Below are 27,804 nucleotides of genomic sequence, written 5' to 3' on the forward strand. Positions count from 1 at the left end.
TCCTAAGTGTGAATTGATGAGACAAGAGTTTATTATTAGATCGCCGGAAGTGTTAATGAGCCCAGGTATAGCTTCGCGACTAGTTCATGACCATTTACGAATTTTATGCACGCCCCTTGTACGAGATATTTGTCACAAACTAAACGACAGCTGCGTTTTCAAAACCAATCCGTTATGCAGCAAATGACACTTTGCGGATTCGATACAGACACTCGAACGGCAAAAAACACCTTCCGCTCCCTTACAATACAATAACAATACAAACTATAAAGTCGGTTTTTTCTACGGTGGTTTAGTAAAAGGAGTTAGAGTTCCGGTTTTGCTTCACTTTGAAAAAATCACTAAAACGTCAGCAATAAAAGTCTCAAGCCGAGATTACAAAAATGAGGATAAATTCGTGTAAAACCGAAAACTCTTTATGTTTCAAAAATGCCACCTGAGTGCTCAAATTCTAGGGTCAAATTGTATTCAAACTGAACGTTACAATCTAACTAGACTGAAGATTTTTTTTTATTCAATTCCTATTAATGTTTTTCTAAAATTTCTTCTTTTCTTTCTTTTTTTTTCTTTCTTTTTTAGTCAAATCCTTATTTTTTCTTTTTATTTAACTGACATCTTAACAACTTTTTACTCGTATTTTTGATTTTTTTAAATGGCAACCGCTGTTTTTGTTTATAATAAATTAAAAATATATATAAAAAGAAGAGAATGAAGCAAGAAAGTTATAAAACTGATTAATAATTACACATAAAAAGCTTTATAATTTAAGCTTTATCTTTTTGTTTTTGACTTATTTTATACAGGGTGATTATACAATGACAAGATTATGAATTTTGTCGGGATATGTAAATTAGAAGCTACTTTCAGCGTTTCAGTAATTAACATGAAAGCTGAAACATTGTTTTTATCGCTATCTGAATTCCTATTTTTAGTGTTAGTAGAAAATTGTTGAATTTTCAAAATTACCGAAAACTGAAGCAATTCTGTTAGCTAAATAGAAATTTTTTTGAATGCTTGAAGCTCGCTTTGATTGGATTTCTTTGAGTGGCAAATTGCTTAACGAATGTTTACCCTCGTATCTGAATAGGCCAATAATGCAAACCGCACAAAACACTCCCAGACAAAAGCTTGAATTGTCCTTAGCGTCAAAAGCGCGCTAAAAAGCTCACCCGAAAAGTTGGAAAGCTCCTGGCGTTCGTTGGCATAATTAAAAAACAATGCCCATTAAATTAGTAAAAAGCAAAAAGCAGTGAACCGATAAGATCATAAAGACATGTTCATAAACGCGTAAATTAATTGCGGCGAAGTTGTTTGTTCGAAGAGACACACCTCTTTGATAAATAGGAATTAATACGCTTGACAGCTGGGTTGATGGTGGTGGTGTTTGTTTGTGTGTGGACATTACTTTGAATGTTTTAATCGACTCGGAGGCGCTTTTTTTTTTCAATTAATAAAAGTATGTGCGGCCGATACGGAAACAAAGACGCGGTCTCCGCCTTCGGTACAAGAGGCGGAGGACGCGTCTGTCGAACAGATGTGAAGGTTTTTCAATGGAAAATGATTGATAATTTCGAGGTATCCTGCGTATTTCTGGTTGCCTAAAGAAAATTGTTATGTAAATCCGAATCGGAAATTACACACCGTTCGTTTGATCTCTCCGGTGTGAAAAAGGGCACGCGTCGCGACGGCCGCCGTCTCATCGACGTCGAACAGCGTCAGGGAGGAATTTACAATGTGATTACTGCTTTGTAGCTAGGCCTATCAAAGCTTCACCCGTTTTATTATTCCGGGATTTCAAATTAACCTGCATTGTGTCAGGACTGCCCCACATACAGGGTGAATCATTAACAGTAAAGTCGCCTTAAGGGGCGACGTTTTAGTGTGTTTCTAAGCCGTCAGATGGCAGGGAATTTAAAATTTTGATCATAGAATCACAAAACATCATTTAAGCATACATTTGTAATCAGCAAGAAATGGAGATTCGTCGCTTTATCTTGGTTTTTCAAAAAATTCTTTATTTTGAAAACTTTTTTTTAAAAATAAGTCAAAAAATATAAAAGTGTTACGTTGGTGCAAATTCCAATTGTTTTAAAGACTCAATTTTGTTGTTTTTTCTCGCCTCGTTACTCCTCAATTTCGTCGAAATAACACATCACATCCAATATCCCCCCGAAAATCCTTAATTGGACTTGTATACCTTGTTTAGCACACACTCATCGGTCCCGTTTGAAGTTTTGCAAGTCACCGGAGCCACTGTTACATGCATCATCATGATTAATTTATCCGCTAGTGAATTGTACTCTCTCTCTCCCATCCCTCCATCAGCCACCCCCGCACAAAACGCCCTCCTCTTTCTAATTACAATACGATACGATAAAGACCAACAGATCAAGTTGTAATCATTAGGTTTCCTTTTAATTTCATTAGCCATACTTGTGTGTGTAATTGGTCTCATTCATCAAATTTTTCGAATTTTGGACAGATTTTAGAGCTTAATTGGGTGAGTTTCTCGGAACGTGCCGTGAAAATGGATCCGTCTATCCGATACATCCTGTATAACTATTAGATCCGGTCAGAATGAGTGTCTGTGGGGTCACTTGGGTCCTTTGAAGTGCGAGAAAAGCCCGTCTTTTAGGTTAATAATCCGTGTCGGGATCGTGTTACGAAAAATTTCGCGCGATGAAGATATAATACGGCCCTCTCCCGAAACTAAAAATATCTAATTACCGGAAAAGTTCACAATAAAGCGAGTTTAGCAGCTGTTTACTATTACTCGCCGTCTAACAGTCATACTAATTCATCATGTTGAAAAGGAGTACGACTTGACGGATCGTTAAAATATGAAACATAAGTGCGAACGACGAAAACAACGCTATGTTGCGATATGACAAAGTGTTCCGTCGTGTCATACCGTCATATTTATAGGCGAGGTATTTCGAGGTGACAAATGATGTGTGTAAGCTCGAAACACCGATGTAATGTTTCTAATCCATCTGTGAAACGGAAAAACGCAACGACACTCACTTCATCTTCTCAAATCGGGCGGGAAAAGTCTAAGTGGTGGACACTTTGATCGTGATTTATACCATACACTGAAAAATTGAAAAATACTAGACACTACTTTTTTTAGGCCACACATGTTTGGCCTTTAATTAACCAAAACGTCTCGTTTGCAAATTTGTCTTTTTTCGTGTCAAACCACAAACCATCGATGATTAATTACTTCGAGAGAAAAAACGCTCCCATAAAATCCCCGAACCAAGTTTTCAACGAAGCGACAAATAAATCACAACACTATCAGTTTACGCGCCCTAATTAGGCTCAAAAAAATGTTCCCCCTTAGTCCGGATTTTGGGTTTTCGGTTCGAGATATATTCATGTTTTTTCTGAAAATTTCAAGCACCCTGACATTTCGTTGTCTTAATTAAAGCCAGTTTAAATTTTTTTATAAAATATTGATGAAAATAATGCATCGTCAACTCATTTATAAACATAGATTCCAGATTTTTATGACATTAGAAACAGCAAGAGAATGCAGCTTAAAGTTTGTTTTTTAGAACCTAAAATAGGTACTTTAACTATAATCGTTTTCTTTTACAAATTGGGGTTTAAAATTTTTATTTTATTATAATTTTTTTAACATTGAATAAATACGGTAGACAAAAAAAAATACTGAAGACTATAGAGAAGTGAAAATCGATGTACAATTTTGAAGAAATCAAAGGAAATTATTTAAAAAAAGGGAAAATCTTAAGAATATTAGGGACAATATCAAGTCAAAGGATATCAGGAGGTGTTTGTTACTTCCCGGATTTTTTAAACTTTTTAAATTACAACCGATTTTTTGCTTACGGTTTTTGTTAGTAAATAAAATAAATAAAAAATTGATAATTTACACACAACAATTTACAATTGTTCACAAAAAAACTCAATTCTTATAAAATATAACGTTTTTTAATTTTCCTACTGTATTATATTCTTAACTTTTATTTTTTATACTTAACAGAAAGGCGTGTACCTATGGACAGAGACAATAAATAAAAATGTAGCTCTAATTGGAGGTCAATTCGAGAATTTTTTTGAAAAGTAAGATATATGACTAAAGTCTGTACAAACTTTACAATAAAGTGCTCAAAGAATCCAAATTTCAATGAATTATATGAAAATAAATGTAACGAGATATTGAGGTTCCTTATTTAATTGAATCATCAAGATTAAATCATTAAAATACTGAGAAGATTGGCCTAAAACTTGTCTTTTCTTGCATGTTTGTTATTGATTCCGAAGTTTTAGACGATGCGGAGGCAATAACTGAACGCAGCGGTTCACCTTTCCCGTAAGAGAGGGAGACACCTGTTCCAAACAGCACTCTGGCCTGAAATTCTCAATTTCAGTCGTTTTCATTGGAATTTATTAGCGAAATAAATCGCTGATAATAATTGTGTGAAACAGTTTATGTAAAGTGCCCACCCATTTCACGATGCGTTTAATCTATTATTATAATCAGGATCTACATCTGTTAATTAGTACGTCAGGTTTAATTAAGACGACAATCAGGCAATAAATTGCACGCAAAATGAGTAATAAAAATTTCGAATAATTTAATTTGAAACTTGAGTAAAGCCAGAGCGCGCTTATTCTATTTTGACTCGTAACGAGTTTTTTCATTCCATTAAATCTGTTTTTCAGCAACCATTATCGAAATGACTGCGTCTAATTTCGTCTCGTTAACATAAACCAAAAGTAAACGCCTCTTAATTGTGAAGAATCACATCAATTTTTCACAGCAATTTAAATACACCGACCGACGTGTTGATGGAATAATTTATTTGGTTGAATGTTGTAGAACGACAGTGGTTTTTTTGCCCGACACGTCCTGTCTGTCATAACACTTTTTTTCACTTTCGTTATTTATTTCGCGAGCTTCCGTTCGATTAAAATATCTCCCGAGCACCCGCTAATTTGTCATATAGGGAGGCCTCGGATTAAGTGCATGATTTTCATGGTTGTATAGGACCCTCGCGTAATTTATGGGCCAGGGACCGACAGCCAACATGTTGGGATTAATCCCATAATTGATTCCGGGAGATACGCCACCGAGCAAAAATTGTTTTCAGATTTCGTCGTCGCATCAGTGTGTTGTTGTTGCAAAAAACAAAGACGGAGATAAATCGAGATCAAGCGCTGAAAGCTCTAAAGTGAATTGTTCCGCTCCCCGGAGTCGGTTTAATCAGAGGATCCCCCGGAGTTCGCCTCAATTGAACGCGGCTTAATGGAAACGAATAGTGCTCGTGTCGCATTGTTCGAATTATATCTACAATTCAAACCGCACTGCATGATTTCATTATGTGCGCTAATATCGTTTTACCACGATGAATTTATCGGATTATCGAAAGGCAAACTGTTATTGTGGGGGATCGGGATGATACAGCAGACGGGGATTAAGAATAATGAGCGCCTCTTCAACTCTAATCAGCGGAAAACTCCAAAAATGCGGATTTTCTGCTTTATCTCGAATTTCTTCAATGTTGTAGTTTAATTTTTTTTCTCAAGAACTGTTGTTCCAAATATTTATCTCCTTTCATTAGACAGAATTTTAAATTTTTATTTAAAAAAAATGAGAAAGCTCACTAAAATTATGAAAAAATGTAGTAAATTTAGTGGTTTCCAATTTTTTTCTTTACTCCTAAAGATCTGTTCTCTTTTCTCTTTCTCGTCGTATGTGCCTCAAAACGTGCACACATTTTTGGAACACTTTGAGATGGCCATTTAAAAAAATCGATTTTTGGAATTTAAATTTTTTATTTTATTTACGAAAGAAATTAAGTACTTAGGTATTTAGGTAGTAATTTTAACGGAAGGGACACGGCACAAATTTATGCATAGACCAGAAATTAATTACCGCCTCCACCAATTTTTATTCAATAAAATAAAATTTTATGTTTTCTGTCTGTTTGCCTGATGAGAACTTGGCTGTCTGACAATGTTTTTGAGTAAAAAGGGCGAAAAATAATTAATAATTTTGAGAAGGTTGTGACGCATTTGAGCGATCAAAGTAATTTTGTTTACGTAAGCATAAAAAGTGCATCTGTAATTGTGTTTGTTTTAACCTTTGAAGGGTCTCATTCGAAGATAATTGCATTTTACGAGCAACATTAACTCGGCATTAACAATTCACTGCATATTTTATGTGTAATTGCAATTCTACGAACCGATAAGAAAGTAACTGAATTAATTTTCGTAATTATTGCATTGCATATTTAATTGATTTCGAGTCACTTACCTCTGGTTCCTGCTAGTTGTAGATTTAGTTTTTGTGGGAGTAGTAAAACACGAAGTTAGATTGAAAATTATATTCACTGTCAACGTGTTCACAAAAGCTCTTATAGAATAATTTACAGATATAGTTACAATAAAATTTACAAAGGATTACAGCTTCTTTGGCGGAAAGAGAAACATGATAAAACGTTTAAATTCGCACCTCAGCTCCTATAAAGTGACCACAAAGCGTATCTGATATGTGAAAACACTGACACGTTTCTCATTCACCTTGCCGACACTTAAACATGTAAAATATTTAAATATTTATATTATATACAATAAATCCATTAGCAAAACGATAACTAAAGCGTCCATTCACATTATGTACAATTTGGGAAACAAGTCCTTATCACATGGGGGCCTCACGCTAGCGATGATAGCCTGGATAGAGCAGCGTAGGGCCCCACCGGCCTCAAACCAAGCCGGGGGGCTTCACATCGAGTCCCGTCACCATATCCAGCCCCATTTGGGCCGTTGGCGGCGGCGTCTGGTTCATGGACGCCGGGGAGTTCACGTTATTTGTGATATCACTTTGACTATTCTCCTCCGAATCGCTGCAAGAATCCGAACTGCCCTTCTTCCCGTTACCGTTATGGGTCTTGACGTGTTTGGCCAAATGGTCCGAACGCATAAATCGCTTATTGCAAATGGGACAAGCGAAGCGTTTTTCCCCCGTATGGGTCCTCAAATGTCGTTGCAACTCATCGGAACGGGTGAATCTTTTACCACAAAACAACCAGTTGCAAACGAACGGTCTTTCACCCGTATGCCACCTCAAATGGGCTTTCAAATGGGACGTTTTCCCGTAAACCTTCCCACAGCCCGGAATGTGGCAACTGTGGATGTTCTTCTTCCTTAAGTGCACTCCTGCAGGTCCCAAACGCTCGGCTTCTTGGCAATTGGGGCAATCACAAGTTGCCCGGCCTGTGTAACGTCTCTGTGACCTGGGGCTCGGCACCTGAGGCGGCAAACCTCCAGCCCCGGCCGTCGGCGATGGTGCCGACCCGGTGGCATGTAATCCGAACGAAGCACCAACCGTTTGCGCCCCAGGAAGCATACTTTTGTACGTATCCTGGAGGAGGTGCTGTCCGGACGATAACAAATGGTTGGAAGCGGCCAAAGAATGCGTTAAACTCGAATAATCAGTGGAGTAGTTGGCCATTTGGTGCATCCCTCCACTCATATCCAGCCAACTCCCCGTGGAGTGAACGTCCCACCAGGCGTTCGACGTCACTGAATCACTCTTAATCCCCCCATGATGGGTGGCCCCAGACATGGTATTAAACGGCCACGACTCGTACGGGTGTCGCGAGTAAACCGAGCCCAGATGATGGGTGGCGGCGCCCTCCACTTTGCCCAGCAGCGAGGTCTGGTGGTGGTGGACGTGGGAGTTGTCGGTTGGGGGTTGCGAAGTGGCGCCAGGGAAGTACAAATCGCTGCCGTACGATGCCGTCGTCGGGACGCTGGAACACGACGTCATCACCGATCGGCTCGAGTAGGTGGGGTTGGAGGTGGAGGTGCGTTGAGTTGGGAGCGAACTGGGAGTGGACGATGGTGATGGAGCACCTTGAGGGCTTTTTTTCCACGGATGGAAGCCCTTGCCGACGGCGGCGTCCGCTAAAGGAGGCGGCGATTTGTTGGAGAGTTTGTTGCACTGGGCGGCGAGCATCGCCAGAGGGGTGCCGCGGAGGCTGGGGTGCTCCTGCAAAGAAAACAAGAATGAAAATTCTGGCCATTTTTACTCATATTAGAAATTTTTTTCTAATATTAAAAACTAAATATTACTCGCAGGACAGAGAACGAGCTTTTCAATGATAATAAACTTAATGGGATTACGTCTAATAGTTCCGGAGTTCCGGATGGCTTTTGATAAATGTTGAGAAAAATGATTTTTTTTAATTTTCTCAATTATGGCTAAACTATTCGAAAAATTCGAAAACGTGGAACTATTTTTATCCATACCTATGCAAAATGATCCGGGGAATCGATTGGCATCGAAAAAATTGCCAAATTCCCAATAGTTTTTTAGTTATGAATTTTTTAAAATTTGACCAATTTTTGCTTTTATTTGCAATTTTCTCGAAAATTGTTAGTCGGAGAACAATGATCTTTTTTGAAAAAGATAGATAATATAAAGAGCTTTCCAACGATAATACACTTTGTAGGGTTATCTCTAATAGTTCCGGAGTTATTGCTCGATAAATGTTCCGGGTACGAGAAATCGACCAAAATCGCAACAAAAATTGAAAAAATTTAACATCAAAAAATAAAACAAATGGATTTTTTTGGACTCTTAACAACTCTAGTGGCTTGTTAAGACATATAAAAGTCCATAAAACATTGCTAGAGTGATATAAATATTTTTTTTTATTTTTTTTTGGTTGTAAATGAATTTTAGCAAAAAAAAATCAAAATTTTAAATCTTGTGAACAGTCGGTATAATACGTGCGATGAGCCGCAGAATTCACTGGAACAAACCGTTTTGCTCCACAACTGTTGGTTTTTGAGTTATAATTTTTTTTAGTTTAAAACTTTAAATGCCTCTGTAGCCAGAACCATTGCCCGGAGCGGCTCCGGGATTTGACGACAAAATAGATAATGTTTAACGCTATTTTATTCTTTTTTTATTTTTGCTCGTGGTCTTCTAGTTTACGTAAGAAACTATTCTATTTCTGAAAGCCGATTACGGCGAACCTATTGGAGTTACCAAAAAACGGCAAAATCTATTAGAACCGTGATTTTGGATCAGCCTCCAAAATTTTCCTCCAATTTTTCCAATTTTTTTTCATTTGCTATTTATTCTATTCTTTTAAAACAGTTTCAATCCATTCTCAAAAAAATCAAAATTTTCTTGAGATATAGCCAGCATGTTTTTTCAAAAGTCGTGGATGATTTATAGTTATTTTCTCTCGTTTATCGCCCACCAAGTTGACTGGGGGTAACCCGATCGCGGCGGTCAGTTATCCCAATTACCCTTTGTCCAATTGCCGTAACCCAATCTTGTGGCTTCTAATTAGACATCATGTGCCTTAATTGCCCTCGTGTGACGTAACACACACACACACACACAGCATCGTCGTCCCTCCGCGAAACCGGGGGTCTCTGTGCCCTCAAACACGGCCGCTTTAATCAACAGTATAATGAAAAGTTGGCGCCTGGTCGTCGCTAGCAAGACACGCACAGCTACACAAAAAGAATTAAAAAGCCAGCAAGCACAAGAGTGGCCGTCATTATATCACGGGAGAGAAGTCGTTCTCTCTTCGACGTCGCCGGGGCCGCACACACCACTAATGGTCGGAACGAATGCCCATTTTCATTCTTCACCGACACGTTCTCGCAGCTATAGCCGTGAAGTTGCCTTCCATCCGATGGAAGAGGCGCCACGGGAAGTCACTCTTTACCGCCCCGCGCTTTCCGGTCCGAAAAACCACATTTTTTAACGCTTAAATTATAACTATTTTTAATTGATTCGCCCGACTTGGGGCTTCTTTGTTACGCCCGTGACAATCGCCGCCAGCAGCTTTATTAGTCTCTCTCTTGGTCGTAATAACAACGTTGTTGATGATTGCTTGTCGAGATGTGGCGGCTATTCGCCGTCATCCATCCGAAAGAAATAAACACTCACAAAACGTATAATAAATTTATTTATAAAATTAATGTTTGCCATTATGTTCGGTGTGTATTTGACAGATATAGGGGTCATTTATATCGATGAAATAGCATATATCGACAAGTTTTTCCACACGCTATCATTACCTATCCGAGTTGTTAATCGCAGGTAGTGGTTAGAAGACATGATGTATGTCTTCCGCGGCTTTACACAATTTATTAATTGATCGACGAAAATACTACAGGTCGATACGTCCGAAAAAACCGTCCGACACCAACACATTAACCCCTATAAATTTTTATTTGGGAAATCTTTGTATTCAAGCTTGAAAGTTTTTTTTTCTTTTTTCGTACAAAACTAACGTCTTTCAAGGATTGACGGTGATTTTTTTAATATATCTCTTAAATGATTTAACATTTTAAAAAGGCATCTAAAAATTACGTTTTTAAGACTTGAGTCTGGAATATTCTAAAATATCTGCATTTTAAATTTCATAAAAATCCGTTAAAAAATATATGAGATATCAGGCTCGAAAGTCTTAGGTGAGACACCCTGTACTATACCTTTTAGGCGATAACATAAAATACTGACGTGATACCAATGTTGAATATTTTTTAAAGAGTATTTTTCTAGTTTCTGATAGTTTGCAAAATGAAAATCGGTTAGTAAATTGATTAGTTATATTATTTTTTTATCTTGATGGCTATTGATGTCCCGTCCGTTATGGCAAACATAAAATGTTGTTCTTATTTTTACAATGTTAACCAAACCAAGAATTTGTAATTTCCACTGTCTAATTTTAAAATTGTTAAAGTCTTTAATAATTAAAACCTGTCTGAATAAATTTTTAGAGCTATTTTTACACACAAGATTTTTTTGTCCCGTCCGTCATGTGTAAACAAAAAATAAATTAATTGCCTTATTCTTCGGTTTTGTGGTTTCAAATTAATAGAATTTTAAAACGAATGTTCACCGATAAAATTGTAAGATCTTTTATTGTCCCGTCCGTCATCACTTTCTATTTCTTTCTTCTGCTCGTCTTTCACATTTTAAAAATGTGGCTCTAATTGTTAGTTGCAAACAATTTGACTGGAAAATTCTTTTCTACTGATACTGTTCGTAAAAAAAATCAAAAAATTTGTGCAGTGTCCCGTCCGTTATAATGTTACTGATTTTCAATATTTGGAGCTTTCCGTTTTACATTCGGAGTGCTCGAATGCGGAATATTTTATTGAATAAAAATTGTTGGAGGCAATAATTAATTTCTGGTCCATGCATAATAGATGCATTGTGTTTGGGTAAATGAGTGGTGTTTACGAAAAAAAAGTAAACAAATTAGTGGTGGTAACAATGGCAGCGAAATGGCTTTTTAATAATGAGCTCGTTGCTGTAATAAACCACCAGAAAATCCATTGAAATCGTAATGGAGAATTGATTGGTGTACATACGAAGTCGACGGCCGGTGGCTAACAAGACAGCTGGCGAGGGCGGAATCCAATTCACGCGTTACATATGGTGGTGGCTGATGGTGGATTCGAAACGTTTTCTCCTAAAGCCGCGTTCACCTACTACATTTGAATCGAGTTCCACTTTTAAATATAGTAAATTTCGTAGTGTAGCATATTTATTGCATATGTGTTACGCCCCAACTGTGCTTAATGTAATTTCCAAGCAACAAACTCGCAAACGAATGTTGTTTATGTTGGCTTGAAACGACGTCAAAATATTTCACCGTTTGACACAAGCGACTGATTTATTCATGAATTAGTGAAAAATCGTAACTAATTGTAGCCTTGACGCGGGTTATAAACCACAACGTGAGGAATATCAATTAACAATGAGAATAAATACTTTCAGACTAATATGAAGACGTTTATAACAGGCGGAAGTGGACGCAAAATGAAACATAAAATATACATCCGTCCATACAAGCGTGAAAAGCAATTTATTCTCTTTTAAAGACCTGGCATCAAGCCTAATTCGTTGACAGTAAATGAATTGTCGGAAAAAACGTCTCAAAATGGGCCGCGATGAAAAATTCTACAAATAATCGGATGTCACACTTTATGACGTTATTTGTAAGAAAAAACGACCTAAAACCCTAACTTATGCCACAAAATCGGTGCCAAATTCTTATTTCTAAAAATTTCCTTAAAAAAATGCATATTACTACTCTTTATTCCATTGTCAATGGTAAAATCGTCTTTAATACTTCATAGTAAAACGAAATTCTATCATCTAGACAGTCTAGAGAAATAAAGTTCTCAACCATTGTTGTTTTTCTGTTTTTGACGGTTTTTTTTCATTGTTGAATTTTTGACATTTATAATTTTCAATCAAAATTCAGTAGGTTTTTATTAGGTCAATTTTTTTTTGTAAAATTTGGCTTATAGTTTGTCACTAGCTAATTTTTCCACAACTTTTGCAATATTTTTTAGAGGATTTTTAACTTTGTTCGCCAGTTCAATAGCTTCAAGTTAGAAGCTAACTGTTTCTAATCATGTTGTGCTACTTACTAACATTTCAAAGTGAGTTTTGATATAAAGTAATTGAATTAAAGCTAAAAACTCTAAAACTAAAATATATAAAGAAATACAAGCCACACTTAAATTTTCCGCTACATGGCAGAAAAATGCGCTACAGCTTGTCTCATTCGCTATTATTTTTGCAAACCTCAGAAATTGCGTCCACACTTAAACGGTGTTTTTTATGACTTCCACGAGTTTTATGTAAAGTTAAATAACCTTTTTTATTTTTATTTTCTTCTGTTTGAATTTGCTCGTGGTGCCAACGCCTAGACTGTTTGATATTTTTGTTTAATTTATGATAAAGATATTAGCAAAATTGCTTGTGAAAATTCGGTAAACGTAGCTTTATGTCCGCCCCCCAACCAAAATTGTCCACTTATCGACCGCGTTGGAGCATTACGATCCCGACACGTTCCCTTCCGGAGTTTTTATCGAACGATGATGAATGTTTGAATATGGCATCGCGACCATTTGTCATCCATTCCGATTATTTATATTTAGTTGAACAAACAAGGACAGGTCGTTTATTCTCGCATTACACGAGTACTACACGATCCGGTGCTCCACAAAGCCGCCAAAGCCGATTACCCAGTTGTTGACAGTCAAGAGGACAACAGCGGATTTTTACAACAATACACGGCTCTAATCCCTCCTTTACCTGTCGCTCGGAAATTTTATTTCAGATGTTTTGGGTTTGTCTTTTTTAAATTCCTGTGGAAATTTGGTTGGAAATGCAAATAGGGAGGTTGCGGTGTGTCCGCGTTTGGGCTCGCAGACAGGGCCCGAGGGCCGGTCCCTATTTAACCTCGCAACCTTTCCTCATTAATTTCGAAATGCGGTTACCTAAAGGTTTTTTTAATATGCATAATGCGTTTTTAGTGTCTTGCCGACTCATTAATTCAGAGTTATTAGTTATTCAGGGAATAAATAAAGAAACCTCGCTACCGGCTTACTTCTGTCATGTTATAATTGTTTGTCAATCTTTGCGTGATGACTCCGGGCCAGAGTTTCATCCTTTTTCGGGTCGGGCTACTGATGGCCACTTTTTTGATTTATTTATTCGGGTATAGGTAGCTGGAATTTTCTCACACAATGACTTGATCGTTTTCGATTTTTTTTCCTCTCTCGACTGTTTCAATGTATCAAAAGTATATGGGAGTCTTGCTACCGGTGTTGACTCCTTGTGATAAATAAACAGTTCTTAACGAGTTTGGGTCATAAACAAGATTGGGACGTAGGTGAACAAATTTATATGCATGAGTAGCCTGCGGTTATGACCAAGACGAGATTTTTACGAGCTACTTTTACGACTAGCCACTTCCGAAACTCTCAAGAGAGCGCTAGCTATAGTTTGGGTGCGAGGGTTGATATTTTTCCCGAACTCGGTCACAGTTAATAAGATTTATGAAAGTCAATTAAGTTTTCTAAAGGTATAAGTCTGACATGAGGTGCGTGACAACCAACGTAATATATTCATAGTTATAATGAAGGTGGGCCGACTGTGACCTCCCTGGGTGTGCCAAAGGAAGAAAGGCGACAATTGATTGACATTTTGGACGGCCATTCGAACACAATCGCACAAAAACAACTTTTCGACAGCGGGAAACGATCGAATCATATTCAAGAAAAAGTAAAAGAAATCATAATGTATGCCAATTTCACCGTCAAAACTATCTCTATAACACACATAATTTGGGAAAAAAATTACAACTTATTTCAATCGCTACGTAATCGAAAAATTGGGGAGGTTTTGAGTAATTAATCTTTAGTTTCATATACGGAGGACTATAACTCAGGAGACGAAACAAGAAAATCGCAAGATTTTCTGATCCCAAAAAATATTGAGCCTTGCACTCTTAACTGAGAAAAACTGAATTTCTATAAGAAACATGACAAAAAAAATATTTCAAATTTAAAATGTGCGCTTCGTCCCTTATTTTTCAAGAAGCTTTCAGGAAGAAATTTGTAGAGAACTATTTTTTTTAAGTGTAGACCCCAGTATCAGGCCCCAGAGACGTTCAAATGCGCTGAAGCGACGGATTCGTTTCATTTTCCCGGTGGTCAAATCATTATTTAATAATTTTATTCGTAATGTTTTTTTCCAAGAACACATGCCTTTTGTTTTTCTTTTTTTCCTTCTTTTGTCCATATTTTTATATTCATTTTAAAGTTTAACTTCTTTTTCCTATATTTTATTTACACAGTATTTTATTTGTTTGCTTTTTATTTCCTCTTCTTACATAAAGCACATTTAACGTATTTACTGTTCTCCCAGTTTTCTAAAATAGTAGATAAATAAAACAATAACAATTTTTTCAATAAAATTACTCCTCTTCGTTACCAATTTTTGTTTCTAAGTTTTATTCATTAATTTTGTTTTTCTTTTTTTGTTCGTCAGATTTTTTCTATTTCTTACTTAGGTTTTTAGTTTTGTGCTTTTTTCTCAATTTGTTTTTATCATATTCTTATTACTCTGAGAAAAAATGCACTTCTCTTTGCTGAGATCGTCAGTATTCGTCAGATTAAAAATAAGTTTGACCTAGCTCTCAAAAATTAAAAACTGATTTTTTCGAAAAAGTCTATTCCTCTAATTTTTTGAGGAGATTGGATGAGGGGTGCAAGCGTCAGGGGCCCCTTCGGCTTAATCCTCCTCTGATTGGAGTGTCTAAACAAGTAATAAACAAGGAATTTCAGCGGCAAAAAACCGGCTAATTGGGCACACCATCGTCACGTCCACAAACCTCAAGTTTCTCATGAAATCTCCATCGCATAGCGTGTGTAAAACTACACAAGTTCAGTAACAACAACACCGAAAATGACCATAATTTCATTTTGATGATGTTGTATGCGGGTGTCGTCACTTAAAAACTTTTAATTCGCCCCGAATTGGGACAAATATCTTTATAATTTTTCGTATATTTTCGAGCGTTTGTAATCGATTTTGTCCGGTCGTCGGCCTTGGCTATCATAGAGGCGGCCTTTGTTTAAAAACGCTACTGGGAATATGACATAATAAAAGCCGGAGATACCTTTTATCGCCCGTCAGAGCTGAAGAGGCCACAATTGACCATTCCTCAGCTTGCTCATATACTGTCAGTCACTACTTATAACGCGGCCTTTCAAACACCGCCGACTTTTTTACCTTTAAAACGTCAGCGTGTTATTTTGTAAGGGTTATTGGTCTATTCTTTTTTTCTCCTCTCTCTTATGATGTGTTCTGTTCTCCCGAAGCCGCTTTCGTACACCTAATTGTTTTCCGAGCCGATTTTCTGATATTATTTTAAACTCGAAAGTCGTAAATTAGGGCCGTTTAGGCTTTTATTGTCTGTTTGATGTCAACGTGTCGTGTGAATAACTGATGGTAAGTTTAAAGCGGGGTACTTTGTCTTCCTGTCGCTTAAATTCGAGAGAAATGCTCCAATTCCTGGCATTTCCACTGGAACTGTTCGGAAGGGTGAGATTAATTGACCGAAAATGCTATTTTTGGGACCAAACACCAAATTAACCACGAATTCGGTGGACAAGTGCCTACAAGATTAGAATTCTAATTTTCGGGATAAAGTTACAATGCGAGAGCAAAAGCCGACAAAAATGTGTTTTAGGCAAAGATAAAGGCCCCAATTATGAATAATTTATAATTCCGTGTATGTTGATTTTCGGCTTAATTGCCGCAATTAGAGCGGTTCCGCGAATAATTAAGACAAGCAAAAATTCCGGAATAGTCCCCGGGGGCCTAGGCCCCCTTTGTTGGTTTTCCTCCAACTGTTTCTTCAATTTATCACATCTGTCCTTCCGTCCGAATGTCTATATTTCACGTTACTGCCGGTCAAAATTAATTACTGGAATATCAGAAAAATGACATTTCATAAACAGTAATTCATGGTAACGAGAAAATAATGATTGGAAATAAATAAATTACTCGGTAATTTTTCCGGCCGTTTATTTGTTCGGTAAATTGTTTTATTACATCAATCGGCATAATTCCCTAAATATACCGCAAGGCCTCTCCGATGTATCGAGTTTCGCTATTTTCGTCGCACAAACATCTGTTACTTGTTTTGCACGGCTTTTCAATCATCTCGATTTGTGATCGAGGTTGACAATTCCTATTGTTGGTAAGATTTTAGGCAAAATTCGAGTCGTTTTCCGACGGCCGATAAACTCACAGCCCGTTAGCGAAATATAAAATGAACAACGGCCCTCATACCGTGTTTGTGTACTTTTGTTGATGGATTTGCACAGCGGGTGATTTTTCAAACGCAACTTACGACGCCCTAATGGATTTTTAATCCGGGAGATGGTATCGGACAGTTGCACTGCCAATCAACCACCAATTAATAAGACAACGTACTTGAGAGGTACTCTGAAGCGATTTTTCGAGAGGTTTTAACAATAGATGAGGCACAATAGGGACCTGTTTGCTTAGGATGGCCACTTTTCGAACGATTCAAAAGAGAAGGGCCGGATGAGAGCGGCTCAAGTTTCGATAACTTATTGCTACTTTCGAGGGTGGTTTTTTCAATCTTGAGCCGGTTAAGATGCGATATTAATAAATTAATCACCTGTTGCATAATTAATTGGACGATTACTGTAATTAAACTCGCATTTAACGCATATTTAATTAATATTTTTACGAGTAACTAAATTTTTGCGAGGAAAACAAAAAAGTTGATAATTTCAGATGTAGTTATAGCTCATTCCTAAAGTGTGGATACCCACATGTCAGTATTTAAAATATTTCTTGTATTTATTGCACCCAGAGGCACAGGCACCGTTAGTCATCCTACATGAGACGCCTATGAATAGATTAAAATAATCAAAAACAGTTATAAACGGCCTTGAAACAAAGTTTTAATTAAAAAGCGTGCTTAAACGTGTATTTTTTTCGCTATTTGTGCAATTAAAATAAGGTATAGGTAACAAGAATTTTATCTAACTTGTCATTTAAGTTAATTTTCTATTTAAAATTAATGAGAGTTGTTGCCAAAATAAACGTTTTGTTAGGTGAGTTGAAAGCATATGTTTGAAAATCATAAAAAAGTTGGATAACTTTGTCAGAAAATTATTAGATGTGGGTAAAGTCATTTTTCACGGATTAACTTAATATAAGTAATTATAATTTAGATTATTTATTGTCAGTTTAATTAAACCCCGCACCACAACGAGTGTGAGCTAATTTCCGAGACATTAATTTCCCAATTAAAAAATTAACGGTCTTCAATTAATTATTATAAATGGACAATGTTATTTTCAGTCAATATACCTTACAAGGTGTCTCAAAATTGACTAATTCCGAATTCAGAGCATTGTAGCAAATCCATTCAGTAATCAAATATAACAAAAAAATTGTTATGAGGGCGAATAATAATAATTCATTTGTTTAAAGCAAGAACTAAATAATTTATAATTAATCGAGTTTATTACAATGTGACAGCTGTCATTAGATTTTATACAGCCTTTTGGGGAATGGTTAAGCAAAAATTTGAAGTAAAATTTTTGAAATAGTGAAAATGCATAGTTTTTTTCAAAAAAACGTTTTGAACTTAACGTTCTAAATTTTAAGAACCGCTGAACTAGAATGATAACGTATTTTAAAAATTATTGATAAAACGGGAGAGGTAATTAATTTCTTGGTTCTTTCCGTAATTCTTTTATTTCAATTAACTGCAAATAAACTACCATAAACCACACAATGGCTCTCAACAGGTGAGTTAATAATTTTTTTAAAGACAGTATGTACTTTTTGGAAAAATGATATATGGTTTTTAACTCGTCAGATCACGACAAATTCACATATAAAATATTGCTATAATTCCTTAACAGACCTAGCACCCTGAGAATTAAATGCAAGAAAAACGGCAAAAATTCGGTGATAATAAGTTGAGTAATTCAAAAGTGAAACAGTAAGTGGCAATTATTGCTTTTTTGAACTAGTGGCAGTATTTTCTATAAATTGTAAACTAGGTCGCCAGGAGCCACGATAATTGTACCTCATTGTTTTAGAGTGTAAAGTAACTTCTTAGATTCTTTATTGCCACTATAAATTTATTAATAGTTTAATTGAAATATTAATTTATGGCGTCAGAAATATAATTTAATGCGGGAATCCTCATTTTTTACATTGAAATTGTTGTTTTGAAGCAAACTGTCACCTTTTTGGAGCGAAATGTGTCAGTGGAATCCAATTGGTTAAAACTTGTGGTCTATTTTCAATCTTTATTAACAATAAAAACTGTCAGTTAGGAGTTATATTTATTTTTCTCATTGAAATGGTGTTTTTTGTCCTGTGACGATCAAAAAACGCAAATGCGATGTTGCCATTTTCCCCAAACTTTGAATGGGAATGTAGGCCCAAAATTTTAAAAGTAAAGGTGTGTGCGGTTGATTACTAATGCTTTAATTGTCTCGTACTTTCCCCTGACATTTGACCGGCACGTCTCTAATTGCCCCATTCGCGTCAAACTAAATGTCAACCCGCCACATGACTCAAAAACGTCAATTTTCTTTGTCTTGAAGCCGCCTAATTAGTCCACTTATACGAAACAATTTAAACGTCTTTCGAAATGGCATCAGTTTGCACCTTTTTGAGGCCTCCTAGTTAATTTTCACAGTGTAATGAAATAAACTTACAGCCGCTTTGACATTCATCGACATGGCGGGAATCTGCGCCCCGTAGAGTTGTCCCGCCGTGGGGGTCATATCAGTAAGCATGATGTTGACGTACGCCACTGTATTTTTAATCAAACCACAGTCCCGTATAGATAGAAAAAACAATACGCAACACTAAAAATGTTCAACTGCTATTGTTGAGATCACATTGCTTACTGATTCTCGGAAGGGGAAGGATCCACGAAGTCCAAATCACAGGTTCCCCTTCTGTTTGGTCATAAATGGGCGTGACGTCGGTGGGAGAGCCAATCGACGTCGCTGCCATTTATCGCACGCCACGCCCACCGGTTTTTATGGACTGGTGGGAGTGCGCATGAGCGAAACAAATTACAACGTACTTGATGAATGAGTACACCTTCTATATCTGCGTCTATTATTTTGTAAACAAGCACTTTATTAGCTCGAGTACTTGGTACTTACTCTCTGGTGGTATTTTCAGGAGCTTGTTTATACTATTAAAATAATAGGAGGGCATTATAGGTGATGACATGAGTTTTACAAGCTTTACGCAGTCATTGGCCTTAATTAACGCCGGCTTTCGGGGAGAAAATAATAATCAAGCGCAAATGCCACCACATGATTGCTATATTTTCGAATTAGCGTAATACCCACTTGTAATTGATTCCTTTTGTTCTTGTGGAGTGAATAGATGGATAAATCAACCGGACAGCAGAAAATCTATTACAATTTATACATCACATGACTTGCATTACATTCTGCAAGTGCTGAGAGGTTTGTTGAGTCGCGGTCTAATTGTTTTACACCTCCAGCGGTCGCAGACTTTGAGATAATCTCTACGGTGATCTAGGAGATCATTAATCTTCGTCTTTGGCCACAAATATGCAAAATTTGACGACTTTTTGCCACAAAAAAGTGAATTTTTCTGTTTCAAATTTGTTTTAAAAATACCGTGTGTTATTCAAAAAAATAAAGGGTGTTTCACATAAATTTACAATTCCTATACATCATCTTCGAAAATCCGAAAATTTGTACCTACATTCCTCAAAACATTGCAACGTTTTTGTGATAAAATTAGCTAGAATTCGCTATTACTTCATGCTTAATACCTTCAGACTTAATACCTATATCCTATTTTAATCACCTTGTATGAAAATAATAATTTTATTTGATAGACATTTTTTGGCAGTTTTTATCTTGAGAAATATGAAAGACAAATTTGAAATTTTTCATAATTACGTGTGTGAGTTAAGGCTTCTTTTTTCTATAAACTGGGTATTTTTGCCTTTTTTTTATACCATATTTTTTTATTTTATAAAACTAGATTTAGGTGTCATCTTTCTTTCAAAATAAAATTAATACTTAATACTAATCTAAATTTTTGCTTTTTTTCGTCATTTTTGTAAAAATCGGCTCGAAATTAGCATTTTGAAGTAAAATAATAAGAAGATTGCAACTGTCTTTTCCATTTAGGTATTTCTGTGATCAAAATATCTATATATACAGATTTTTCATTCTTAAAAATGTAAAAAGAACTTATGTTTTTAAAGCAACAAGTTTGATTACAAGTTTACCAAAAAAAGTGTTAAAAGTGTTAAAATAAAAATTACAAAGTGATATTTTTATGAACTTCGCAAGGATCTCATGCTTAAGACTTCGAAAAATTGGTCTATAGCTGTTTATTCTTATTTAAAAATTGTTCGTAATTATGAATTAATGTCTTTCTAGGTGTCCTAAGATACAGGGTTCTGTAAAAATGTGGAACCAAGCGTTTTATGCTTAAACTATTTGCTTTACGAAAAAAATTGTAATTACTACTAGTTATCAAGTTCGCTAAAAATTTGTTCATTTTATTTTATTTTTACTTCAAGAAAACCGCCAGTTAATCTTTCTTTTTTTCAGTTTACTAAAAATCGTATAGAATTTTGAAATCTAAAAAATTCTATAGACCATTTGCTTTTATACTTATTTCTGTAAACAAAATATTGAATTCTAATTCGCAAAAATTTGTTGTGGGAAACACAAATGTTGAACGTAATGTAGCTTTTTAATAAAATTTTAAGAACAAAGATAGTAGTCTTGAATTATCCTTGAGAATCCTTTTTCTTCAATAAATCTTTTCGATTATTGGAAAACTCCATCATCAGGTCCCAGCGTCTTGTTTTAGTGAATTTGCAAAAATCTTATGCCTCACTATTTGAAACAGAGAATTACCAAAATAGTGTCCGTTTTTGGATGCAATAAATAATTGAGCAGAGATTTATCGACTGAAACTTTTATTGTTTGTCCTAATAATAATATCAAGGCAAAAACAATTCGACAGCATACGAAATGAGCTTAATCGAAGATTGTTGTATGAAAAATAGATTATTTATTGGATTGTCCGAAATGAATATCAAATTATTTCTATTTAACTATTTGAATAATTGATTAAAGAGCCAAACAAGTTTCGATGACATTTATTCCATTCGAAGGTGTCACACGGCGATAATTATCGATTCGATTTACTTTTCTCTCGGCCATATAATTTAGAAATTTGCATACGGACGCCGACGTCTAGCGTCCAACCCCACCTTTAATTAATCTCTCCCTCGAGCGTCCTATTTACAATTCAATTTAGTTATTTAGTGTCCGCGCGCACGTCACAGGGTGGAAAGATCGCATTTTTCCCGAAATTATGTCATTAAATATGGGCTTAATTGAAAAATGAGCCGCTTTTGCAAATTACGCAAGTCGGGAAGCGCCATTTAAACACTCCGAATTTCGTATGGAAATTGGCCGAGTACGGCCCTTCGCTCCGGGCATGAATTATTGATATTGTTATATCGGGTGATTGATGGTCGGGAAAAATACGCGAGACGGTTCTGGATTTCGGGAGGAAATGCGACATTTTGGGGGCAATATCCGGACACCTCCTCCATTAATATGCAAGTTGGGGTGACTGGCAGTATCTGACGGTATTTTCCCTAAAGCTAAGAGCTTATTTAAAACGTATTTCAATTGGACCCTCCACTTACGGGCAAATTATCCGACAATTGGTTTAGTTGAATCGAATTTCGACAAATCGGACAAATCATTTCACGTAATGACGAGATTATAATAATTACGACCGATTTTTACACAATGTAATTACGCCGATATTAACGTGGGGATTTGTTTGGGTGTTGATTGGGGCACAGCGATCGCGTTTATTTGTCAATATCTGTACCGATGGTGATTTTTGCTTCCCATCGGATGATCGGTCCATATAATGATGATGACTTTTATAATGACGATAATGCAGGTCGGTAAAGCAGGCGCCGCTAATACCGGCCATAATTACACCTCAGTCTCGACCTCTCGGCTGACAGCAGCTTAGATATTAGATAAAAGCTCTGCCACTTGCCAGATGCATTGAATGGCTTTTGAAACGTCGTGGAAATTTTTTTTTCTTCATATATCTACCCAAGTATTCGAAGCGAAAAAAATTGTCGTCGCGAACACTCCTACGCGGCGGCAAGATCAAAGAATAGCACGTACCGAGGTTATGAGAATATGCAATTTGTACCAAACGACCACACACGACATTGAATTTGTGTGATAGAGGGATTAGCGCTCCGCTCGGGATTCGGGGAATCACGAGTTTTTGTTAAATTCAATTTGGGATCAGCGAGGAAAAAGTGATGAGTTGATTTAGTCGATTCGGAGATTTAATTTGTTGTAAAAAATTGATAAATTTCATTTAGAATAAGTCTGAAGTGATCAGATTATGTCAAAGAAAAAAGAAGATTATGTCAAAATAAAGTTTGAATCGAATTTTGCAACTTATTACACAGAAGACAGATCAAAAAAGAAATAATTTCTTATCAATATTATGCACGTTTGACGAAAAAATCTTATGGGAAGTTTCGATTTTTTTCCATAATATTGTGATTAGTGTTTCTGGTCTATTTCTGTATCTATGTTTTTTATTGTAGTTTTGTGCATGTCACGTTCATACCATGAAAATTTGGATAACATTAAAGCACCAACTTGAAGAGTGTTTGAAACTCTATCGTTTGAAATGTATTTTTTTTCTTTGGGCAACTAGAAGTATTTATTTTTTGACTGGCAAAAATATCAAAAAATATTAATTAATTACGATTTGTTCTTTTATTTCTTCTCTGTATTTTGGATCTTTTTTTAAGAATATTTTTTAAAGACAAAATCATAGATATTCACTGGTCTCCTTGAAGAAAATTTCAAGAGTGTGTTTTCTGAATTTGGTTTATCATAAAAATACCATTAATTCCAACACAAATTTAATAATAAGGCTCAGGTAATAAAAATCTCATTCATTTTGGTGTTTTACAAGATTTTTTGATTTTTTTGGAGAAGTTTTATCAGAGAAAAGCTGAAAACAATTTTTTTTCAATCTCGTTCTTCATCTTCAATTTTTTTAATCTAAGAAAATTTAGTTTTTTTTGTTCTTCAGTTTCATATACAGATTGAAAATTAACAAAAAAAGTGAACAATTGCTATTGTAATACGTCACAAGTTAACAGTTAATAAGTAGATAAACCCATAATTAATACATAATTAATTTTGCATTTCTGCTTATATTATAATTTCAATGTTTTTTTTTTTAATAATTGAGTTTTTTCGACAATGGCACATTAGTATTTTAGCTTAAAGCTCAAAAAATACCTACGAGGTGAAGCTACTGAAAAGTAATGCAAAAATTATTTTTTTTAATGTTATTCTAAAACAAGTGATGCTTAAATGTAGATTTGTGTAATAAATACGTCAAAAAAATATCGCCAGCTTTAAAAAAGAATAAAAATAAAAGAATTAAAAGACGTAATTTGAGGGTATAGCTACAATTTGTTTAAACATTTTTTGTTAAAATCACACTTTTAAGAATCGTTTGTTTTTGTGAATCACACACAAAAATCCCAAAAATTTCACTAGTCTATCTTTTAATTATTTTATTTTATATTTATTTAATGTAATTTGGGGGCTTTCCAGAGGCTAGCAACCGTGGTCCCTCAGCCTAATTTAATTTGATTTTTCATGAAAATAAATTAATATTTATTGAAATGCAGAATAATTCTGAAAAAATTCACATGCAGAGAGAAAAAAAATAAATATCTAATAGCAACCGCTGATTGCTGTGTAGTTATTAGTTTTCGAGATATAGTAAAAATACTTCTAGCATATTCACCTTGGGTTTTGGACCTTATTATTATAGCAGAAAGTTCAAGTTTTACAATTTTTTGAGACAATTCAACCACAATGTTAAAAAGTCTATTACAACTTAAAAAAATTAAATGGAACACCCAATTTTTTTGTTTTTCTGCAATGTAGAGATTATTATTTAACTACGTTTTTCTAAAAATACCTATAAATTCTAAGATATAGTTAACTTTAGATTGGTATTAATTGTGTGATATTGAATTCCAATTATTTTAATGTGTTTTATTGGATTAAATGTGCTTTTTTTTCGGCTATACATTGCAGCAATAGTTGATTTTTCTTATGTTTAAAGTTAAATTTTTGTTACTAATAATTGTTTTTCCAAAATCTACTTCTACTATCAAACAGTATACGAGTATTTGAACACTGGAGGGTTAATAATAATTATTTGGGGAAAATTTTGTTAAAATGATGTAGTTTTGTGGATTACCTCTAGGAAGTCGGCCCCGGCAGCCAACTGCGGCGAATTGGCCTGCACTTGATAGGTCGAATAAGTGCAGTTCATGTCTCCGTCGTTGACCATCGAAGAGTTGCAAATTAAGTGTTCGATCGTTTCACCAACATTCCTCTGTTTATATCACAAATATAATTCAATAAAGCAACCACTAATTTCTGTCACAAAGTGCTGGTTATTCGGTAAGGTAATTGTCGGAGCTATTGCGGTAATTATAGAGGCAGCGAGAAAGCGATGAGATGGACCGGAACAGCATGCGACTAACACTGCGTATACGGCGGACAGAGCGTGGGGCTCCGGTGATTGCGTGCTACGAAACGCCCCCGCGGATCGAAGGGGGCCCTCGATTGGACCTCTACCTGATCGCACGCCCCGCGAATGCGAGACTCGATAGAGCACCACCGGAGACAGACAGACCACCAAGGAGACGATAACGAGAGATAGATACCTACTTGACAAATGTGGAGAGACGACCATTTTTTGGTCTCGGGAAATCGATAGAGATATTGGGGGAATTATGCACCGCAACAAGTGAAGGTCATTAATACGTTTCAGTTTCAGGATGAATACATTAGGGTGGGGTGGAAGGGTGCCAAAGATGCTAAAATTAAGCCAGGGCAAAGGGTTCCAATTATTTTAGCATTTTTAAGGATTTTACTTTAAAACTTTCACTTAATTGATTGATTATTGAAAATTCTTAACAATTTTTTGCCACAAAATGTTTGATTTGAAAGTCACCCCAATATTAACAAAATAGATTATGGCTAAACTTCAGTTTATTCATGTTTCAATTTTTCTCAAAATTTTATTAACGATATTTAACATATCTATATCTTCAATTGCCAACCTAAATCTACTGTTTTATTGACGAAAATTATTTCGTTTCTTTCAAAACATGGTCAGTATTGTCGAAAAAGCACTTTGAATTATGTAATCCACTCTTTTTTGTATAAATTATGGCACAATTTGCTTGCAAATTATTAAGAAAAGACAATTAATTTCAATCATTGGATTCGAGAACAAATTTTGCTGATTGTTCAGTGTAAACTTTATAAGTCGAGCCTCTATATCTCAAAAATTCGAACTTTTTACATCTTGCGTGCACATTTTAAAATTTTTATTGTATTGGTCATCAGATATCGAATTTGTCTTTGCATGGTTAAATCAATGAAAAATTTGTTGTTTCAGAACTGTAAAGTTTACTTTAAATTTGAGGTTTTTGGACGCTTTTTTTGACAAAATGAATAACTATGCATGAAATAAAGTAGTGAATGTTGGACTGATGTTGAACGAAATTTTGCAGAACTTTTGTGTTTCTGATTGAAAAAGTGCTGAAACGCTTTGAAAAAGGAACAAACTTCTGTTTTTATGACCTAATTAGGATTTTTTTTATTTTGAATTTCGCGAAATGGGTGAGTTTCTGACTGAAAAATGCACTTAAACGCACTGAAATCTTAAGAAATCAAAAATAATGCAATGCTGAGCTTAACTTAGTAGTTTATGTGCAAAAATGCTTAAAAAACGGTGCAAATTTCTTGATAATTTGGATATTTTTTAAAATTTTTGCTTAAAAAATGTAACAAAACATACAAATTTGGTGATTTTTTTGAAAAATAATGATGACATGCGGCATTTTCGGAGTAAACGTACCTACAGAAAGTCATAAAAAGGTAAAAACAATGCCATTTTAAAATCTTAAGTTTAAGGTTAAAGAATTTCTTAAAATATAATATTTGAAATAATAATAATTCAACTTACACTCTTGGAAAATTTCAAAATATAGTTTTTTGATAAAAATTGGTAAAAAATTAGAGTATCAAATAAAAAAATTCAAGAAAATGTTTATTTGTACCTAATTTAGCGACTTTTGAACTGATTTCTGCAAATTATTTGCATTTTTGCTTAATTGAAGTAAACCGTTGAGTATTAAAAAAATATATAAAAATTCACAAAAATTGTAATACCTAAGTGGGCCTTATTTGGCTAAATTACCTTAGTTTGTAAAATTTTTCTTTAAAAAAATTTGAAAGAACACATAAACGTAAAACCGGCAGAAATAAGAAAATAATGCAGCAAGAGGTAAACACAAAAAGGCGCTAAATGTAAACGTAGGACCAGAACTCTCTGCTAAAAGTATAAATACCGTTCAATTAACGTGATTGTTGAGTACATATAAGAAAAAAAAAACATAACCGTAAGACCAGCGTAACTTTCTTCTTGAATTAAAAATATGTGGAGCTAAATGAGTTGAGTAGGGGGATAAAAAGCAATATTCTATATTACGATATCTCGATAACTAGATTTTTTTGTGGCAACAGATTCTTCGACTTATAGAGCTTCCACTGTATTTCAAAATTTGTCAGAATAAAAATTTTCAGCAAAAATATCGGTATGTTTTCCGAATCTCTAAACTACAATTATGTAGTTTTTTCTTCAAAAAAGTTAATTCAAGGGACATATTTTGCATCCAAATTTAGTTGAGATGAATGAGAATCGTCTCGTGGGAGCAGGTATTGTTAGGAATTTTTTCGAAAATCAGTTTTTTTTGCTTGGAGGGGTTAATTCGATAAACGCATTCTCCATCAAAGCGTAAAATCCGTTTCGTACAGTCCTGTCCTGCGCCACTAAGTTATAAATAATTATTACAAATGAGTGTACAGCACGCTTTGAGAACAACTGCTTTTAATAAGCACCTTCCTCAATATTGCCTCTGATGGTGCATCGATCAGATAAGTGTGTAATTATAACATCGCCGAAGGCAGGGCAGCAGAGTGGCTTCGCTTTCGCAAATACACAGATAAACAATATAAATTAGAGGAATTCGTGTGAACTGGATTCGAGAGCGGCTCAGGCGGCTGCTTGCGAAGATATATGGATTGTGGTCCATGAAGGCTTATGCCTTGTGATTTGCGTGTCAACGTCAGAAAGATATATAGTTGAGCTACAACTTGTCATGCCGATGAAATTACAGCTCGCGACCGCCCAAGGCCCTTTCTACCGGATAGTTGCATTGGGACTTGATAACTGGCGATTAGACAAAAGTCGGGGCT

General features: G+C 35.4%; 2 protein-coding genes across 4 annotated transcripts in view; one reads left to right on the top strand and one right to left on the bottom strand.

Moving 5' to 3' along the window:
- The window catches only part of Ran, a 93,849-nt gene that overhangs the window by 16,668 nt on the left and 49,377 nt on the right, over window positions 1–27,804 (top strand). The window lies entirely within an intron of this gene.
- Sp8 (Sp-like zinc finger transcription factor) overlaps window positions 6,339–27,804 on the bottom strand; it is a 45,214-nt gene continuing 23,748 nt past the window's right edge. The window contains exons 1-2 of one of the 3 annotated variants that reach the window (XM_008200119.3): window positions 24,731–25,017; window positions 6,339–8,023 (exon numbers count right to left, since the gene is read on the bottom strand). In XM_008200119.3, coding sequence (XP_008198341.1) covers window positions 6,734–8,023; window positions 24,731–24,823 — 1,383 coding nt within the window. In that variant the 5' untranslated portion in view covers window positions 24,824–25,017 and the 3' untranslated portion in view covers window positions 6,339–6,733. 3 annotated transcript variants of the gene reach the window in all.

Source organism: Tribolium castaneum, chromosome 2 (assembly GCF_031307605.1).
Source record: "Tribolium castaneum strain GA2 chromosome 2, icTriCast1.1, whole genome shotgun sequence".
Lineage (NCBI taxonomy): Eukaryota > Metazoa > Arthropoda > Insecta > Coleoptera > Tenebrionidae > Tribolium > Tribolium castaneum.